Consider the following 15,004-nt stretch of genomic DNA (forward strand, 5'->3'; position numbering starts at 1 on the left):
ACCACACCTGGCCAAGGAAATACATTTTTATCTTACCTAATTTCCTTTTTTTTTTTTTTTTTTAATCTTACCCTTTGTGTGTGTGTGTGTGTGTGTGTGTGTGTGTGTGTGTGTGTGTGTGTGTGTGTGTATAGCTGGGATCTTACTCTGTCACCCAGGCTGGAATACAGAGGCCTGGCTCACTGCAATCATGGTTTACTGCAGCCTCCAACTCCTGGGCTTAAGTGATCCCCCTGCGTCATCCTCCCAAGTAGCTGGGGCTGCAGGCACGTGCCACCACACCTGGCTAATTTTTTTTTTTTTTTTAATTTTTTGTAGAGACAAGGTCTCACTATGTTGCCCAGGTTGGTCCTAAACTCCTGGGCTCAAGCTATCCTCCTGCCCCGACCTCCCAAGGCATTGGGATTACAGATATGAGCCAGAACACCAGACCATCTTATGTTCCCTAATTTCTAAATGAAATAACATTTTCACATATCCCTGTAGACCCATCTACTCAGGAGGCTGAGGCAGGAAAATTACTTGAGCCCAGGAATTCAAGACCATCTTGGGCAACTTGGAAAGACCTTGCTTTTTTTTTTTTTTTTTTTTGAGATGAAGTCTCACTCTGTCACCCAGGCTGCAGTGCAATGGCATGATCTCGGCTCACTGCACCGTCCAACTCCCGGGTTCAAGTGATTCTCCTGCCTCAGGCTCCTGAGTAGCTGAGATTACAGGTGCACTCCACCACACCGAGCTAATTTTTGTACTTTTAGTAGAGATGGGGTTTCACCATATTGGCCAGGCTGGCCTCGAACTCCTGACTTCAGGTGATCCACCCGTCTTGGCCTCCCAAAGTACTAGGATTACAGGCGTGAGCCACCATACCCAGCCCAAAATTTTTAAATAATTAAAAAAAATTTTTTTTTCTTTTGAGACGGAGTCTCGCTGTGTCGCCCAGGTTGGAGTGCAGTGGCGCGATCTCGGCTCACTGCAAGCGCCGCCTCCTGGGTTCACACCATTCTCCTGCCTCAGCCTCCCGAGTAGCTGGGACTACAGGTGCATGCCACCACGCCTGGCTAATTTTTTGTATTTTTTAGTAGAGACGGGGTTTCACCATGTTAGCCAGGATGGTCTCGATCTCCTGACCTTGTGATCCACCTGCCTCGGCCTCCCAAAGTGCTGGGATTACAGGCGTGAGCCACCGCACCCGGCCAATAATTTACATTTTTTGAAGTAATTTAAAAATAATTGTTCAGAGAATGGTTCCACAGGCTTCATCAGACTGTCAAAGGAGTCCGTAGTAGAGAAAAAATTAAGAATACCTGCTTTGGCAGGGTGCAGTGGCTCACACCTGTAATCCTACCACTTTGGGAGGCTAAGGCAGGCGGATCACCTGAGGTCGGGAGTTTGAGGCCAGCCTGACCAACATGGAGAAACCCTGTCTCTACTAAAAATACAAAATTAGCCAGGCATGGTGGTGCATGCCTGTAATCTCAGCTACTCAGGAGGCTGAGGCAGGAGAATTGCTTGAACCCAGGAGGTGGAGGTTGCGGTGAACCGAGATCGTGCCATCGCACTCTAGCCTGGGCAACAAGAGCAAAACTCCATCTTAAAAAACAAACAAACAAACAAAAAAACAGAATACCTGCTTTGTTGACATATTAACAGAGCAATAGAAAGGATCTTTAATGGTGATTTCTGCTGTTCCCTGTATTCAGATAAGAATTGTCCCTTTCAGAAGCAAACAAGTGAGTATGTCCTATTTGTTGAAAGTTTATCCTTATTTATAACCATTGTGTAATTTTAGCCCCTTTCATTCTATTTCCCTTTGAGTTGTAGAAATTTTACATTTTGGAAAAACCAGTCCAGTGGTTCTCTACTTTGGCTGCCTATTAGCATGGGGAACTTTGAAAAACTCCCAAGGCCCAGGCCACACCCTAGACCACTTAAATCAGAATTTGCAGAGGTGGAACCCAGGTATCAGTAGTTTATAAAGTCTCCCAGGAGATTCCAATGTGCAGGAACTAGAAAATTAGTCTAATCTCCATTTAAGTGAGAAGTGAGACACATACCTTGAGATTTATCCAAGATCACATCTGTTTACATATGTCCTGTTGTGGAAATTGAATAATGGAATCAAAATTGTATAGCATCAGTCAAGATACACATTACTCATTTAAGTTTAGGGAACCAGGGCCAGGCATGGTGGCTCATGCCACCACTGTAATCCCAGCACTTTGGGAGGCCAAGGCGGGTGGATCACCTGATGTCAGGAGTTCAAGACCAGCCTGGCCAACATGGGGAAACCCCGTCTCTACTAAAAATACAAAAATTAGCTGGGCATGGTGGCAGTCGCCTATAACCCCAGCTACTCAGGAGGCTGAGAGAATCGCTTGAACCCGGGAAGCGGAGGTTGCAGTGAGCTGAGATCACACCACTGTACTCCAGTCTAGGCAACAGAGGGAGACTTCAACTCAAAAAAAAAGTAGTAAGTTTAGGGAACCATATGGTAGCACTGCACCTAACATAGTTTGCCCAGTGCGTATCCATCTTACGTGTCTTTGCCTTTATTTGCCAGTCCAGTTCTCCTTGTTATAGCTGATCCTAAGACCCTACTTCATCTTGACAACTATATTTAGAATTTGTACAAGTAAATCTCTGCCTTCTGGTCAGGCTGTTTCACTTGCCAGCATTTTTGCAGCCTTTAATTGTTGTTTGCCAGATGTATGTAAATATTACGTGTTTTATGTAATGTAAAAAAATTCAAGATACAAAATTGAGTAATGCTTTGCCCATATAATTCTCTTTACAACAGCTCAATTTATGTATATCATGTAACGATGGCTTCCATAGAGTAGACATGTAATACATGCTTATTTAATTAATGAATAAAGGAAGATTTTTTTTCCTTCCTTGCAGGAACTTTGTATTAAAGCATCATGTATTCTTGGTCCGAAACTGGGAGAAGATTCGTCAAAAACAGGAGGAAGTAAAGCACACCAGTGATAATATTCACTCAGCATCATTATATACCCGTTGGAATGGGATCTGCCGAGATGATGGGAATATCAAGTCTGGTAAGGCATTTGAAACATTTCTTTCTTTTTTTTTGAGACAGAGTTTCACTCTTGTTGCCCAGACTGGAGTGCAATGGCACGATCTAGGCTCACTGCAACCTCTGCCTCCGGGTTCAAGCAATTATCCTGCCTCAGCCTCCCAAGTAGCTGGGATTGCAGGTGTCCGCCACCATGCCTGGCTAATTTTTGTATTTTTAGTAGAGAGGGGGTTTTGCCATGTTGGCCAGGCTGGTCTCGAACTCCTGACCTCAGGTGATTCGCCTGCCTTGGCCTCCCAAAGTACTGGGATTACAGGCGTAAGCCACCACACTCGGCCAAATTTCTATTAATTTATTTTAGTTGCTTTCCAGCAGATAACCTATTTAACAACTCCTTTTAGTATTGACCAAAAAAGTTATGGTCCAAATATGTACACATCAGTCAGTAATAACCTATCCATCCCAGTTCTTCAGCTTTCCTCTCTTTAGGGAATAGAAAGAAACCTCCTTCTACAGCCTTTCAAACATGACCTATAGTCTGAAATTGCCATTAGGTATCAGATAGATAGTGGGCCCTCTTTGTTACTTCCTACCTTGAAAATAACTTTCAGACAGAGTAAATAGTGATACCAAATCCACTGGGGAAATTGGGGTGGGGGATGGGTAATTATCAGTGGGTGGATGGGTCATTATCAGTTTGAAGACCTTTTTATCTCACATTCAGATTCAGCTGGGGACGGGTCATTTCTCACATTCAGATTCAGTGGGGGACGGGTCATTATCAGTTTGAAGACCTTTTTTTCTCACATTCAGATTAGCACTGTACTCACAAACCATCAGATTTCCTTTTTGTAACCTTAATGCATTAATAATATAACAGCACTCCTGAGTTCAGATATTATCCAGAAGAGACTGAAAGCAGAGGAACTAGCATGTCCAAGCATCCTTTCTAACTGAAAACAGTGTTCAAAAGATCAGCTCTTTTTTTATCCTTTCCTTCTTCCCCTCAAAAGGTAGAAGCAATTCTGTGTGATATGTGAGGGATATGCTGAATGCTAACTAGATAGATTTAAAAATTTGCCCAGAATCTTACATCCTGTCAATGATTTGATTGGCATAAATTCTTTGAACTTATATCCTAACTAGTTTACTTCTTCTAATAATAACAGATATCATTTACAGAGTGCTTACATGTCAGGCACTGAGCTAAACACATTAAAAGCATTATCTCATTTAACCTGCATTATTTCCTTATGAGGGAAGTACTACCATTGTTCCCATTTTATGTTAGAGAAGCTGACACACGGGTTAAATAACTTGCGAAGATCACACAGCTAATAAGCAGTGATGCCAGAATTTAGGTGCTGATAGATTCATTTTGAAGCCCAGACTTACAACTGCTATACTGTATTGCATTTGAGCACTAAGCTAAGGTCCCTCTTGCAACATTTTGTCTCCAGTAAATTCCAGTGTTTCCTGATTTTTCATTACAGAAGATAGAAAGAACTCTGTGCCCACTTACCTACCTAATCACTTCAGGGGAAAACAGAGCAAATGGCAGGAATCCATTGGGAAAGAGAAAGACATGTAGAGCTCCTTGTTTCCTGAAACTTAATTTTCACTTTATTCTTCCAGATGTCTTCATGACCCAGTTCTCTGCCCTGCAGACAGCTCGATCTGTTCGAACAAGACGGTTGGCAGCTGCAGAGGAAAATATTGAAGTGGCTCGGGCAGCCCGCCTAGCCCAGATCTTCAAAGAAATTTGTGATGGTATCATCTCTTATAAAGGTGACTATAACCACCTTCAAATTCGTTCTTTTTTTCTTTTTCTTTTTTTTTTAAATAAATAGAGATAGGGTCTTGCTGTATTGCCCAGGCTAGTCTCAGACTCCTGGGCTCAAGTGATCCTTCTGTCTGGGCCTCCCAAAGTGCTGGGATTACAGGTATAAGCTACTGCTCATGGGCATTTCTTTTCTTTTTCATTTCTTTTTCTGTCTCCTGATTATCTTTGATATTATAGTGGCTTTTTGCAGTTTTGTTAACCTAAAGGATATAAAGAGAAAAATGGGGACCAAACTGCCCTAAGATGTAAGATGTAAAGTTTTGAATTTTGAGGCACCTATTCCATTTACATTCCCAAAATAAATCACACTCTGCATTCTGTCTTTTTTTTTTTTTTTTTTTTTTTTTTTGAGATGGAGGTCTCGCTGTGTTGCCCAGGCTGGTCTTGAACTCCTGGCCTCAAGCGATCCTTCTGCCTCGACCTCCCAAAGTTCTGGGATTATAGGCATGAGCCACCGTGTCTGTCTTGCATTCTCAAGGAGGCTCATCTCACCGAACATGAAACTGCAGTAAGTATGTCTACCATGTCACTGCATTCTGAGCATGAAACACAGGCTCTTTTACTCTCTAGTGAAATTGCCAGAAATTAAGTATGGTAGCAAATGAGAAGTGGCCCCTCACCATAAATTCCATTTTCATAATACAGAGTAACTGTTACAGGAAAAATCAATTACAGAAAATATTCACAGTACAGTACTAAATTATTCAATATCTGGAATTTAATTGGATCCATACCCAACAGAGTAATAGTAATTTATTTATTTATTTTATTTTACTTTTTTTTTTTGAGACAAAGTCTCACTCTGTCGCTCAGGCTGGAGTGCAGTGGCATGATCTCGGCTCACTGCAACCTCCGCCTCCCGGGTTCCAGCGATTCTCCTGCCTCAGCCTTCTGAGTAGCTGGGACTACAGGCACACACCACCACACATGGCTAAGTTTTGTATTTTTTAGTAGAGACAGGGTTTCACCATATTGGCCAGGCTGGTCTTGAACTCCTGACCTCATGATCTACCCGCCTCAGCCTCCCAAAGTGATGGGATTACAGGCGTGAGCCACCATGCCCGGCATTTATTTTTATTGTTTTAGACAGGGTCTCAGTCTGTCGCCCAGGTTGGAGTTCAGTGGTACAATCTTGGCTCACCACATCCTCCGCCTCATGGGTTCAGATGATTCCCCCACCTCAGCCTCCTGAGTAGCTGGGACTCCAGGTGTGCGCCACCATGCCCAGCTAAATTTTGTATTTTTTGGTAGTGAGACAGGGTTTCAACATGTTAGCCAAGCCGTTTTCGAACTCCTGACCTCAAGTTCTCTGCCCACCTCAGCCTCCCAAAGTGCTGGGATTAGAAGCGTGAGCCACTGTGTCCCGCCAAACAATTTTTTTTTTTTTTTTTTTGAGACAGAGTCTCATTCTGTTGCTCAGGCTGGACTGCAGTGGCACAATCTCGGCTCATTGCAACTTCTGCCTCCCAGGTTCAAGCAATTCTCCTGCCTCAGCCTCCCAAGTAGCTGGGATTGCAGGCGTGTGCCACCACGCCCAGCTAATTTTTTTTGTGTGTGTGTTTTCAGTAGAGACAGGGTTTCACCATGTTGGCCAGGATGGTCTCAATCTCTTGACCTCATGATCTGCCCACCTCAGCCTCCCAAACTGCTGGGATTATAGGCGTGTACCACCACACCCAGCCTTTTTTTTTTCTTTTTCTTTTTTTCTTTTTTTTTTTTTTTTTTTTTTTTTAGGACGGAGTCCTGTTCTGTTGCCTAGGCTGGAGTGCAGTCGCGCGATCTCTGTTCACTGCAACCTCTGCCTCCCGGGTTCAAGTGACTCTCCTGCCTCAGCCTCCCGAGTAGCTGGGACTACAGGTGCATGCCACCACGCCCGGCTAATTTTTTTATTTCTAGTAGAGACGGAGTTTCCCCATGTTAGCCAGGATGGTCTTGATCTCCTGACCTCATGATCTGCCTGCCTTGACCTCTCAAAGTGCTGGGATTACAGGTGTGAGCCACCGCGTCCGTTCCCAGCCAAACAAATTACTATTAATTAAGGGCAGTTAATGAGAACTAGAAAGCACTTTTTGGATAAGATATTCTTTTTGCTATTATAAGATTTGTTGAGTAGTAATTTGCCCTAAGCAGATTACCCTCAATAAGTTCCCATCTCTCATTCTTCATAGGAAGTTCTTCTCATTACCCAACTAACATTGTGCTACCTTTCAAGCAGATACAACTATATCTTTCATATCCTAGACAATCTTAGAACTATCATTTGATCCCTGCCTTTACCTACATATCTGAAAAAATGGATTTTTCACAGGCCTTAAAAAGACTTGGATTTTTGGCCAGGCGCAGTGGCTCATGCCTGTAATCCCAGCACTTTGGGAGGCCGAGGCAGGTGAATCACTTGAGGGTCAGGAGTTCGAGACTATCCTGGCCAACATGATGAAACCCTGTCTCTATTAAAAATACAAAAATTGGCCGGGCGCGGTGGCTCACGCCTGTAATCCCAGCAGTTTGGGAGGCTGAGGCGGGCGGATCATGAGGTCAGGAGATCAAGACCAGCCTGGCTAACACGGTGAAACCTCGTCTCTACTAAAAATACAAAAAATTAGCCAGGCGCGGTAGCGGGTGCCTGTAGCCCAGCTACTCGGGAGGCTGAGGCAGGAGAATGGCATGAACCTGGGAGGCGGAGCTTGCAGTGAGCCAAGATCACGCCACTGCACTCCAGCCTGGGTGACAGAGTGAAACTCTTGTCTCAAAGAAAAAAAAAAATTAGCTGGGCCTGGTGGTACATGCCTGTAGTCCCAGCTACTCGGGAGGCTGAGGCAGGAGAATCGCTTGAACCCAGGAGATGGAGGTTGCAGTGAGCCAAGATCATGCCATTGCACACCAGCCTGGGCGACAAGAGTGAGACTCTGTCTCAAAAAAAAGACTTGGATTTTTCTCTCACTTTTAATTTGAGGGATTCTACTCTTCCAGTTAGGAGATGCTTGCCTCCCTTGTATGGTGGAATCTTTCTACTAAACCTCACATTCTTTTGCAGATTCTTCCCGGCAAGCACTGGCAGCTCCACTTTTGAACCTTCCCCCAAAGAAAAAGTAGGTTCACATTTGTGGGAATCATCTGAGTTTTTAAAAAGTGCTAAGTGTGCCAGATTGACACCCTGGCTTTGTGTTCCAGGAATGCTGATTATTATGAGAAGATCTCTGATCCCCTAGATCTTATCACCATAGAGAAGCAGATCCTCACTGGTTACTATAAGACAGTGGAAGCTTTTGATGCTGACATGCTCAAAGTCTTTCGGAATGCTGAGGTATTTTTCACTGACTTCAAACAGATTTCACAAGTTTGTTCTGAAGAGAATTAGTCTAGAAGTTTAAGATTTTTACCCTCCTCTATCAGCCATATTTCTGGTTGGAAAAGACAGTCATTTTTGAGTATCCTTGGGGTATGTGTTACAGTATACTAAATATTATGGAAGGCTATCTATGAAGACATTGATACGACTAGAATGGAAGGTTAAATCATTCCCCCCCAAAAAAATAATTTTTGTAAAAAACTAATTTAGTATTAAACCTTTATGACTGCATTATATAAATATTTTAATACATTTAACTAATATCTGTAGTTGCTTTCCTCAAGAAAATAAGTACATGTGAAATATACAGAAATATGCGTAGGTAAATGTTTATATATGTAGGTATATATATATACACACTATATATGTACATACATATATAGTGTGTATATATATATATATATATATTTTTTTTTTTTTTATGAGACAGAGTCTTGCTCTGTCACCCAGGCTGGAGCACAATAGCGTGATCTCAACTCACTGCAACCTCCACCTCCCGGGTTCAAGCGATTCTCCTGCCTCAGCCTCCTGAGTAGCTGGGACTACAGGCGCCTGCCACCACACCTGGCTAATTTTGTATTTTTAGTAGAGACAGGGTTTCACCATGTTGGCCAGGCTGGTCTTGAACTCTTGACCTCAGGTGATCTGCCCGCCTTGGCCTCCCAGAGTGTTGGGATTACAGGCGTGAGCCACAGCTTCTGGCCAGTAATATATCTTGAGGATGGAATTGAGGAGTATCACAGTGCTAGATTATGGAATAGCTGAAGCTCATTGGAGAGAAAGTGGCCTTGAACTGATTTAAAGGACAGGATGGACTATTGTATGGTGCATAGAAGAGAGGAAATTATTCAGTAATTTTGACATACCTTGGAGAGGTGTTTGGAAGACAAAAGAGCCTACTAGATAAAGGAATAATAGAAGTTGAAAGACAAAATGAGAGAGAAAAATAGACAAGCGGGAGAAGAATTAGAGCAATCTTGAATTGTAACATTCTTCCTTCTGAAACCCAGCTTCCACATAGATTCAACACCTGTAGGTCTGTCGCAGATATCCACAAGACAAAGGTGTATGTTGAACTTCTACAGTACCTTATGCTTGTGATATTAATTCATATTTCATGATCTCTGTGTATTTGATCTTGTGGACAAGAAGGCCCGTGACAGGAATTGAATGACAGATCAATTGAGCAAATGGAAAAATAACATGCAGATTCTAACTTGAATTCATTTTAGTTCAGTTTAAGTTGTTACCAGCTGTCTGGCCATATATTTGATACTATTGAAAATCTGTTAACCAAAATGGGAGGGTAAAGAAAGTCATGCTACTTCTTCAGGTAAATTGTTAAGCCAAATTGAGAGGACCAAACATGATTTCTTTATTTGCTTTCTTCAGAAGTACTATGGGCGTAAATCCCCAGTTGGGAGAGATGTTTGCCGTCTACGAAAGGCCTATTACAATGCCCGGCATGAGGCATCAGCCCAGATTGATGAGATTGTGGGAGAGACAGCAAGTGAGGCGGACAGCAGTGAGACCTCAGTCTCTGAAAAGGAGAATGGGCATGAGAAGGATGACGATGTTATTCGCTGTATCTGTGGCCTCTACAAGGATGAAGGTCTCATGATCCAGTGTGACAAGTGCATGGTGAGGGTCAGGAAATGAAGCAGAAGCTTGGTCCTGATGAACACCATGACCATATTCAAAGAAGAAGCCCATGCCTCTTTTGGATTGGCTTGAAAGACTGTTTATGAACTGTAACTTAGCCTTGGTTTCTGTTAGGTTTCTGTGTTTACCATATTGCCTTTCTCCTTTTATCTCTCTTTCACTTTATCCTTCCCTTCTTCTTTCCTTCTCTCCTCTCTTCTTGTTTTTTTGTTTTGTTTTGTTTATAAGATAGGATCTTGCTCTGTCGCCCACACTGGAGTGCAGTGGCACGATCTCAGCTCACTGCAACCTCTGCCTCCCAGGTTCAAGCAATCCTCCCACCTCAGCCTCTCAAGTAGCTGGGATTACAGGCGTGTGCCACCATGCCCGGCTAATTTTTTGTACTTTTTGTAGAGATGGGGTTTCACCATGTTGCCCAGGCTGGTCTTGAACTCCTGAGCTCAAGTGATCTGCCCATCTCAGTCTCCCAAAGTGTTGGGATTACAGGCGTGAGCCACCACGCCTGGCTCTTTCCTTCTTTCTGCCCACTTTCCACTGTACACTTCTCACATAATCTGGATCAAGGAAAATGACAGTATTTTATATAGTGCTTTGCCTTTGGAATCATTAGTGATAGTATACTCTATTAGTTGAATCCTCTGATAGAGTGAAATATGTTAATACATGTAGGGCTCCTGATGAAGAAGTCAGAGCCTGGATTTGAGCCCTAGTGTCCCCACTAATATATGTGAACGCATAACTTTATGTGTAAAGTGGCTGTAAGTAACGCATAGGATTGTTGGGAGGCTAAAGTTAGACAGGAGTAAATAAAACCATTTTGTAGCTGTAAAGCCTTTCAGAATAGCCGTAGCATTTACTTAAATTACTTAGTAATAGTTTAGTAGTCTATTCATTTGTTTTCCTATTCTCTGTCCATCTCCCCATTTTATTTGCCCAGATCTGTAGATTATGAGTCAATCGGTATACTTTTGCTTAGAAAAGTCATTATTCTGTTTTCCTCCTATTTTACCATTTATCTCTAATTTCTCATTCACCCAGTTATCCCTTAGTTCCTCTTTTACTTTACCCTGAACTATTGCTAATTTTTTATTCTGGGCTCCCAGGACACTCTCAATAAGTCATAGCCTCCATGTCCCCTAAACTGTATGTTTTTCTACAGGTATGGCAGCACTGTGATTGTATGGGAGTGAACTCAGATGTGGAGCACTACCTTTGTGAGCAGTGTGACCCAAGGCCTGTGGACAGGGTAAGCTGCACCTCTGATAAAACTCTGATCTATAAGTAGGAGAGGTAGCACATGGTGTCTTACCTGTCCTGCTCCTGCTTTGCAGTATTTCCTTTAATAGGTTGTTCAGCCTCTCTGGGCCTTGGTTTCTTAAACTTTACATTAAGGGTCATAATTCTGTTCTTCCCTATTTCAGGAGTATGATCAAAGGGAAAATAAAATACTTAGAAATCTGTGGAAGGAATGGCACTATATAAAACTAAGGTTTTTGGCCGGGCACGGTCGCTCATGCCTGTAATCCTAGCACATTGGGAGGCTAAGGCAGATGGATTGCCTGAGCTCAGGAGTTCAAGACCAGCCTGGGCAACACGGTGAAACCGCATCTCTACTAAAATACAAAAAAAATTAGCCGGGCGTGGAGGCGTGCACCTGTAGTCTCACGTACTTGGGCGGCTGAGGCAAGAGAATTGCTAGAACCCGGGAGGCAGATGTTGCAGTGAGCCAAGATCACGCCAGTGCACTCCAGCCTGGGCGACAGAGCAAGACTCCATCTCTTAAAAAAAAAAAAAAAAAAAACAGGCCAGGCGCAGTGGATCATGAGGTCAGGAGTTCGAGACCAGCCTGGCCAAGATGGTGAAACCCTGTCTCTACTAAAAATTCAAAACTTAGCCAGGCACATGGCAGGTGCCTGTAATCCCAGCTACTCAGGAGTCTGAGGCAGGCAAATCACTTGAACCCAGGAGGCAGAGGTTGCAGTGAGCCAAGATCGCACCACTGCACTCTATGCACTCTAGCCTGGGCAACAGAGCAAGACTCTGCCTCAAAAAAAAAAAAAAAAAAAAAAGCTGGGCGTGGTGGCTTACGCCTATAATCCTAGCACTTTGGGAGGCTGAGGCGGGCAGATCACAAGGTCAAGAGATAAAGACCATCCTCGGCCGGGCGCAGTGGCTCACGGCTGCAATCCCAGCATTTTAAGAGACCGAGGCGGGTGGATCATGGGGTTAAGAGTTCAAGACTAGCCTGGCCAATATGGTGAAACCCCGTCTCTATTAAAAACTGCAAAAAAAATTAGCTGGGTGCAGTGACAGGCGCCTGTAATCCCAGCTACTTGGGAGACTGAGGCAGGGGAATCACTTGAACCTGGGCGGCAGAGGTTGCAATGAGCCAAGATCACGCCACTGCAGTCTAGCCTGGGTGACAGAGTGAGACTCAGTCTCAAAAAAAAAAAAAAAAAAAAAGACCATCCTGGCTAACATGGTGAAACCCCGTCTCTACTAAAAATACAAAAATTAGCTGGGCGTAGTGTTGCGCGCCTGTAGTCCCAGCTACTCGGGAGGCTTAGGCAGGAGAATTCACTTGAATCTGGAAGCGGAAGTTGCAGTGGGCCGAGATCGCACCACTGCACCCCAGCCTGCAGACAGAGCGAGACTCCATTTCAAAAAAAAAAACAAAAACAAAACTGAGGTTTTTATAAACACTATCAGATGTCCATGAAAGGAATAGCTTTCAAAATCCAGAACTTGGTACCCTTAACGTCATTTATGTTAGACAGTGGTTTAAGTGAAAAGAGCACTGGACTCAGAATCAGCAAAGGTTAGTGTTAGGCTCACTTCATAGGAGAGAGGGTAAGTGGCTTGCCTAAGTCATTAAGTGGGTTCTATGCTTGGCTCTACTATCTCTATATGTGTGATTTTGGGCAAGTCATTTTTAAAAAAAGAAGAGATTTAGGCAGTATTTCTTAACAATCTTGCTGTTGTCATGTTTAGGTGAATAGTTCTTGTTGTGAGGGATGCATTTCAGAATGTTTGGCTTCCTTGGACCCTGGGCATTAAATACCAGTAGCATACCCCAATCATTGTAATAATTAGTCTCCCTTCACACCTTTTCATATGGCCCCTAGATTACATAGAGCAACTACACAATTAGTGCTTCATAAAACATAGATTGAGATACTTAGCCTATCAGTTTTGTCCTCTACCTTCGCTTTTCCAGGTTTAACAACTCTAGTTGCTTTCATCTTTTTTGTATATCTGTGGTATATTGAAATGACTAAACAGTAAGTTTTGATTGAGAATTCTAGGTTGAGAAATAAGTAGGCTGAATGTAGTAATTCCAGCCCTTATACATTGGCTTTCTGCTCCTATCAGGAGGTTCCCATGATCCCTCGGCCCCACTATGCCCAACCTGGCTGTGTCTACTTCATCTGTTTGCTCCGAGATGACTTGCTGCTTCGTCAGGGTATGTATACAGGAGCTAACCCTACTTGTCAGAGGTGACCTTTCTGAATAGTAGGAAGTCTCTGCTGTGTCCATCATAGTCATTGTCTCCATACGGCCTCGAATAGCAATAGAATATAAGTTTTTATATCTGTAGTCCTTGTGCTTATATGCATCACCTCTCCACCAAATAATACTAATTTGAAATGATAGACATGTTATAAAGCTAATTTTAAGACTGGGAAAAACATATAGGAAGCTCAAGAAATGGAATGCCTCCCTTATATTATTGTCATAGTCTAGAATTGATTATCATCACTTAACACTGCTGCTTTTAGCTCTCTGTATTTATACTGTTTCAGATTATGAGTTCTATGTAGACCCTGAGTCAGATAAACAGATGCCTAACAGAATTCATACAAGAATTGTTTTATGTTTCTTCTGTGTTCTGGGTCTTCCTAGGTGACTGTGTGTATCTGATGAGGGATAGTCGGCGCACCCCTGATGGCCACCCGGTCCGTCAGTCCTATCGACTGTTATCTCACATTAACCGAGATAAACTTGACATCTTTCGCATTGAGAAGCTTTGGAAGAATGAAAAGTACGTGCTGAGGTCCTGTCCTTTTCTTCCAGCCGTGCTGTACCAGCAGAGCTGAATGTTCACTAGGATCTTGCTAATCAACTAAACCTCTCCCTTCTCACTTTTCCTTTTTTTAGAGAGGAACGGTTTGCCTTTGGTCACCATTATTTCCGTCCCCACGAAACACACCACTCTCCATCCCGTCGGTTCTATCATAATGAACTATTTCGGGTGCCACTCTATGAGATCATTCCCTTGGAGGCTGTAGTGGGGACCTGCTGTGTGTTGGACCTTTATACGTATTGTAAAGGTAAGTGATCTGGGCTAGTTAAAAAATGACCTCGGCCAAGTGCAATGGCTCACGCCGGTAATCCCAGCAGTGTGGGAGGCCGAGGCAGGCAGATTGCTTAAGCCCAGGAGTGTGAGACCAGCCTGGCCAATGTGGCAAAACTGCCTCTGTAACCGGGCGTGACAGTGTAGGCCTGTAGTCCCAACTACTGGGAGGATTGCTGAGCCTGGGAGGCAGAGGTTGCAGTGAGCCAAGATCGCACCACTGCACTCCAACCTGTGCAACAGAATGAAACCCTGCCTCAAAAAAAAAAAAAATGACCTCAATGACCTCATGTCTCCTGTTCATTGCCCACCCCATTCTTGTTGCCTGTATATGATGAAAGATTCTCCAAGGCTAGCTATGAAACTTCAGAGAGCTCTACTATATTTTTTCCTTTCTTTTACCTAGTGCTTAGTACTCAATAAAAGTTTATTCTTTTTTATTAAATTTAGTTAATTTTGTTAATACTGTGTACTAATTCCAACTTCCAGCTCTACCACATTTTATCTATGTTCCCTTGTGGAATTTACTTAATCTAAGTATCAGTTTCCCATTGAAAATAAGAATTATCTATTTTAAAGAGTTCTTAAAAGATTATATAAAATAATCTACAAAAGCACTCAGCCTAGTTTATGGCTTAGAGTAAAAGCTCAATATATGTTATTTGTCATTATTAGCAGAGTTCAGTTGCCTAGACTGTTCTCTCAGAATCATAGCAAAATAGTCTAGAAGAATATATATTCCATTCCAAAACTGACAGA

At 43.0% G+C, this 15,004-nt stretch overlaps 1 protein-coding gene across 6 annotated transcripts in view; it reads left to right on the forward strand.

Annotated features, from left to right (window-relative positions):
- ASH1L (ASH1 like histone lysine methyltransferase) overlaps positions 1 to 15,004 on the forward strand; it is a 224,287-nt gene that overhangs the window by 202,020 nt on the left and 7,263 nt on the right. For all 6 annotated transcript variants that reach the window (XM_054545541.2, XM_054545561.2, NM_001372464.1 and 3 more), the window contains 9 exon segments: positions 2,902 to 3,059; positions 4,673 to 4,825; positions 7,915 to 7,969; positions 8,052 to 8,184; positions 9,622 to 9,870; positions 11,051 to 11,137; positions 13,264 to 13,354; positions 13,795 to 13,933; positions 14,050 to 14,222. In XM_054545541.2, the coding sequence (XP_054401516.1) occupies positions 2,902 to 3,059; positions 4,673 to 4,825; positions 7,915 to 7,969; positions 8,052 to 8,184; positions 9,622 to 9,870; positions 11,051 to 11,137; positions 13,264 to 13,354; positions 13,795 to 13,933; positions 14,050 to 14,222 (1,238 nt within the window).

This window comes from Pongo abelii, chromosome 1, assembly GCF_028885655.2.
Source record: "Pongo abelii isolate AG06213 chromosome 1, NHGRI_mPonAbe1-v2.0_pri, whole genome shotgun sequence".
Taxonomy (NCBI): Eukaryota; Metazoa; Chordata; class Mammalia; order Primates; family Hominidae; genus Pongo; species Pongo abelii.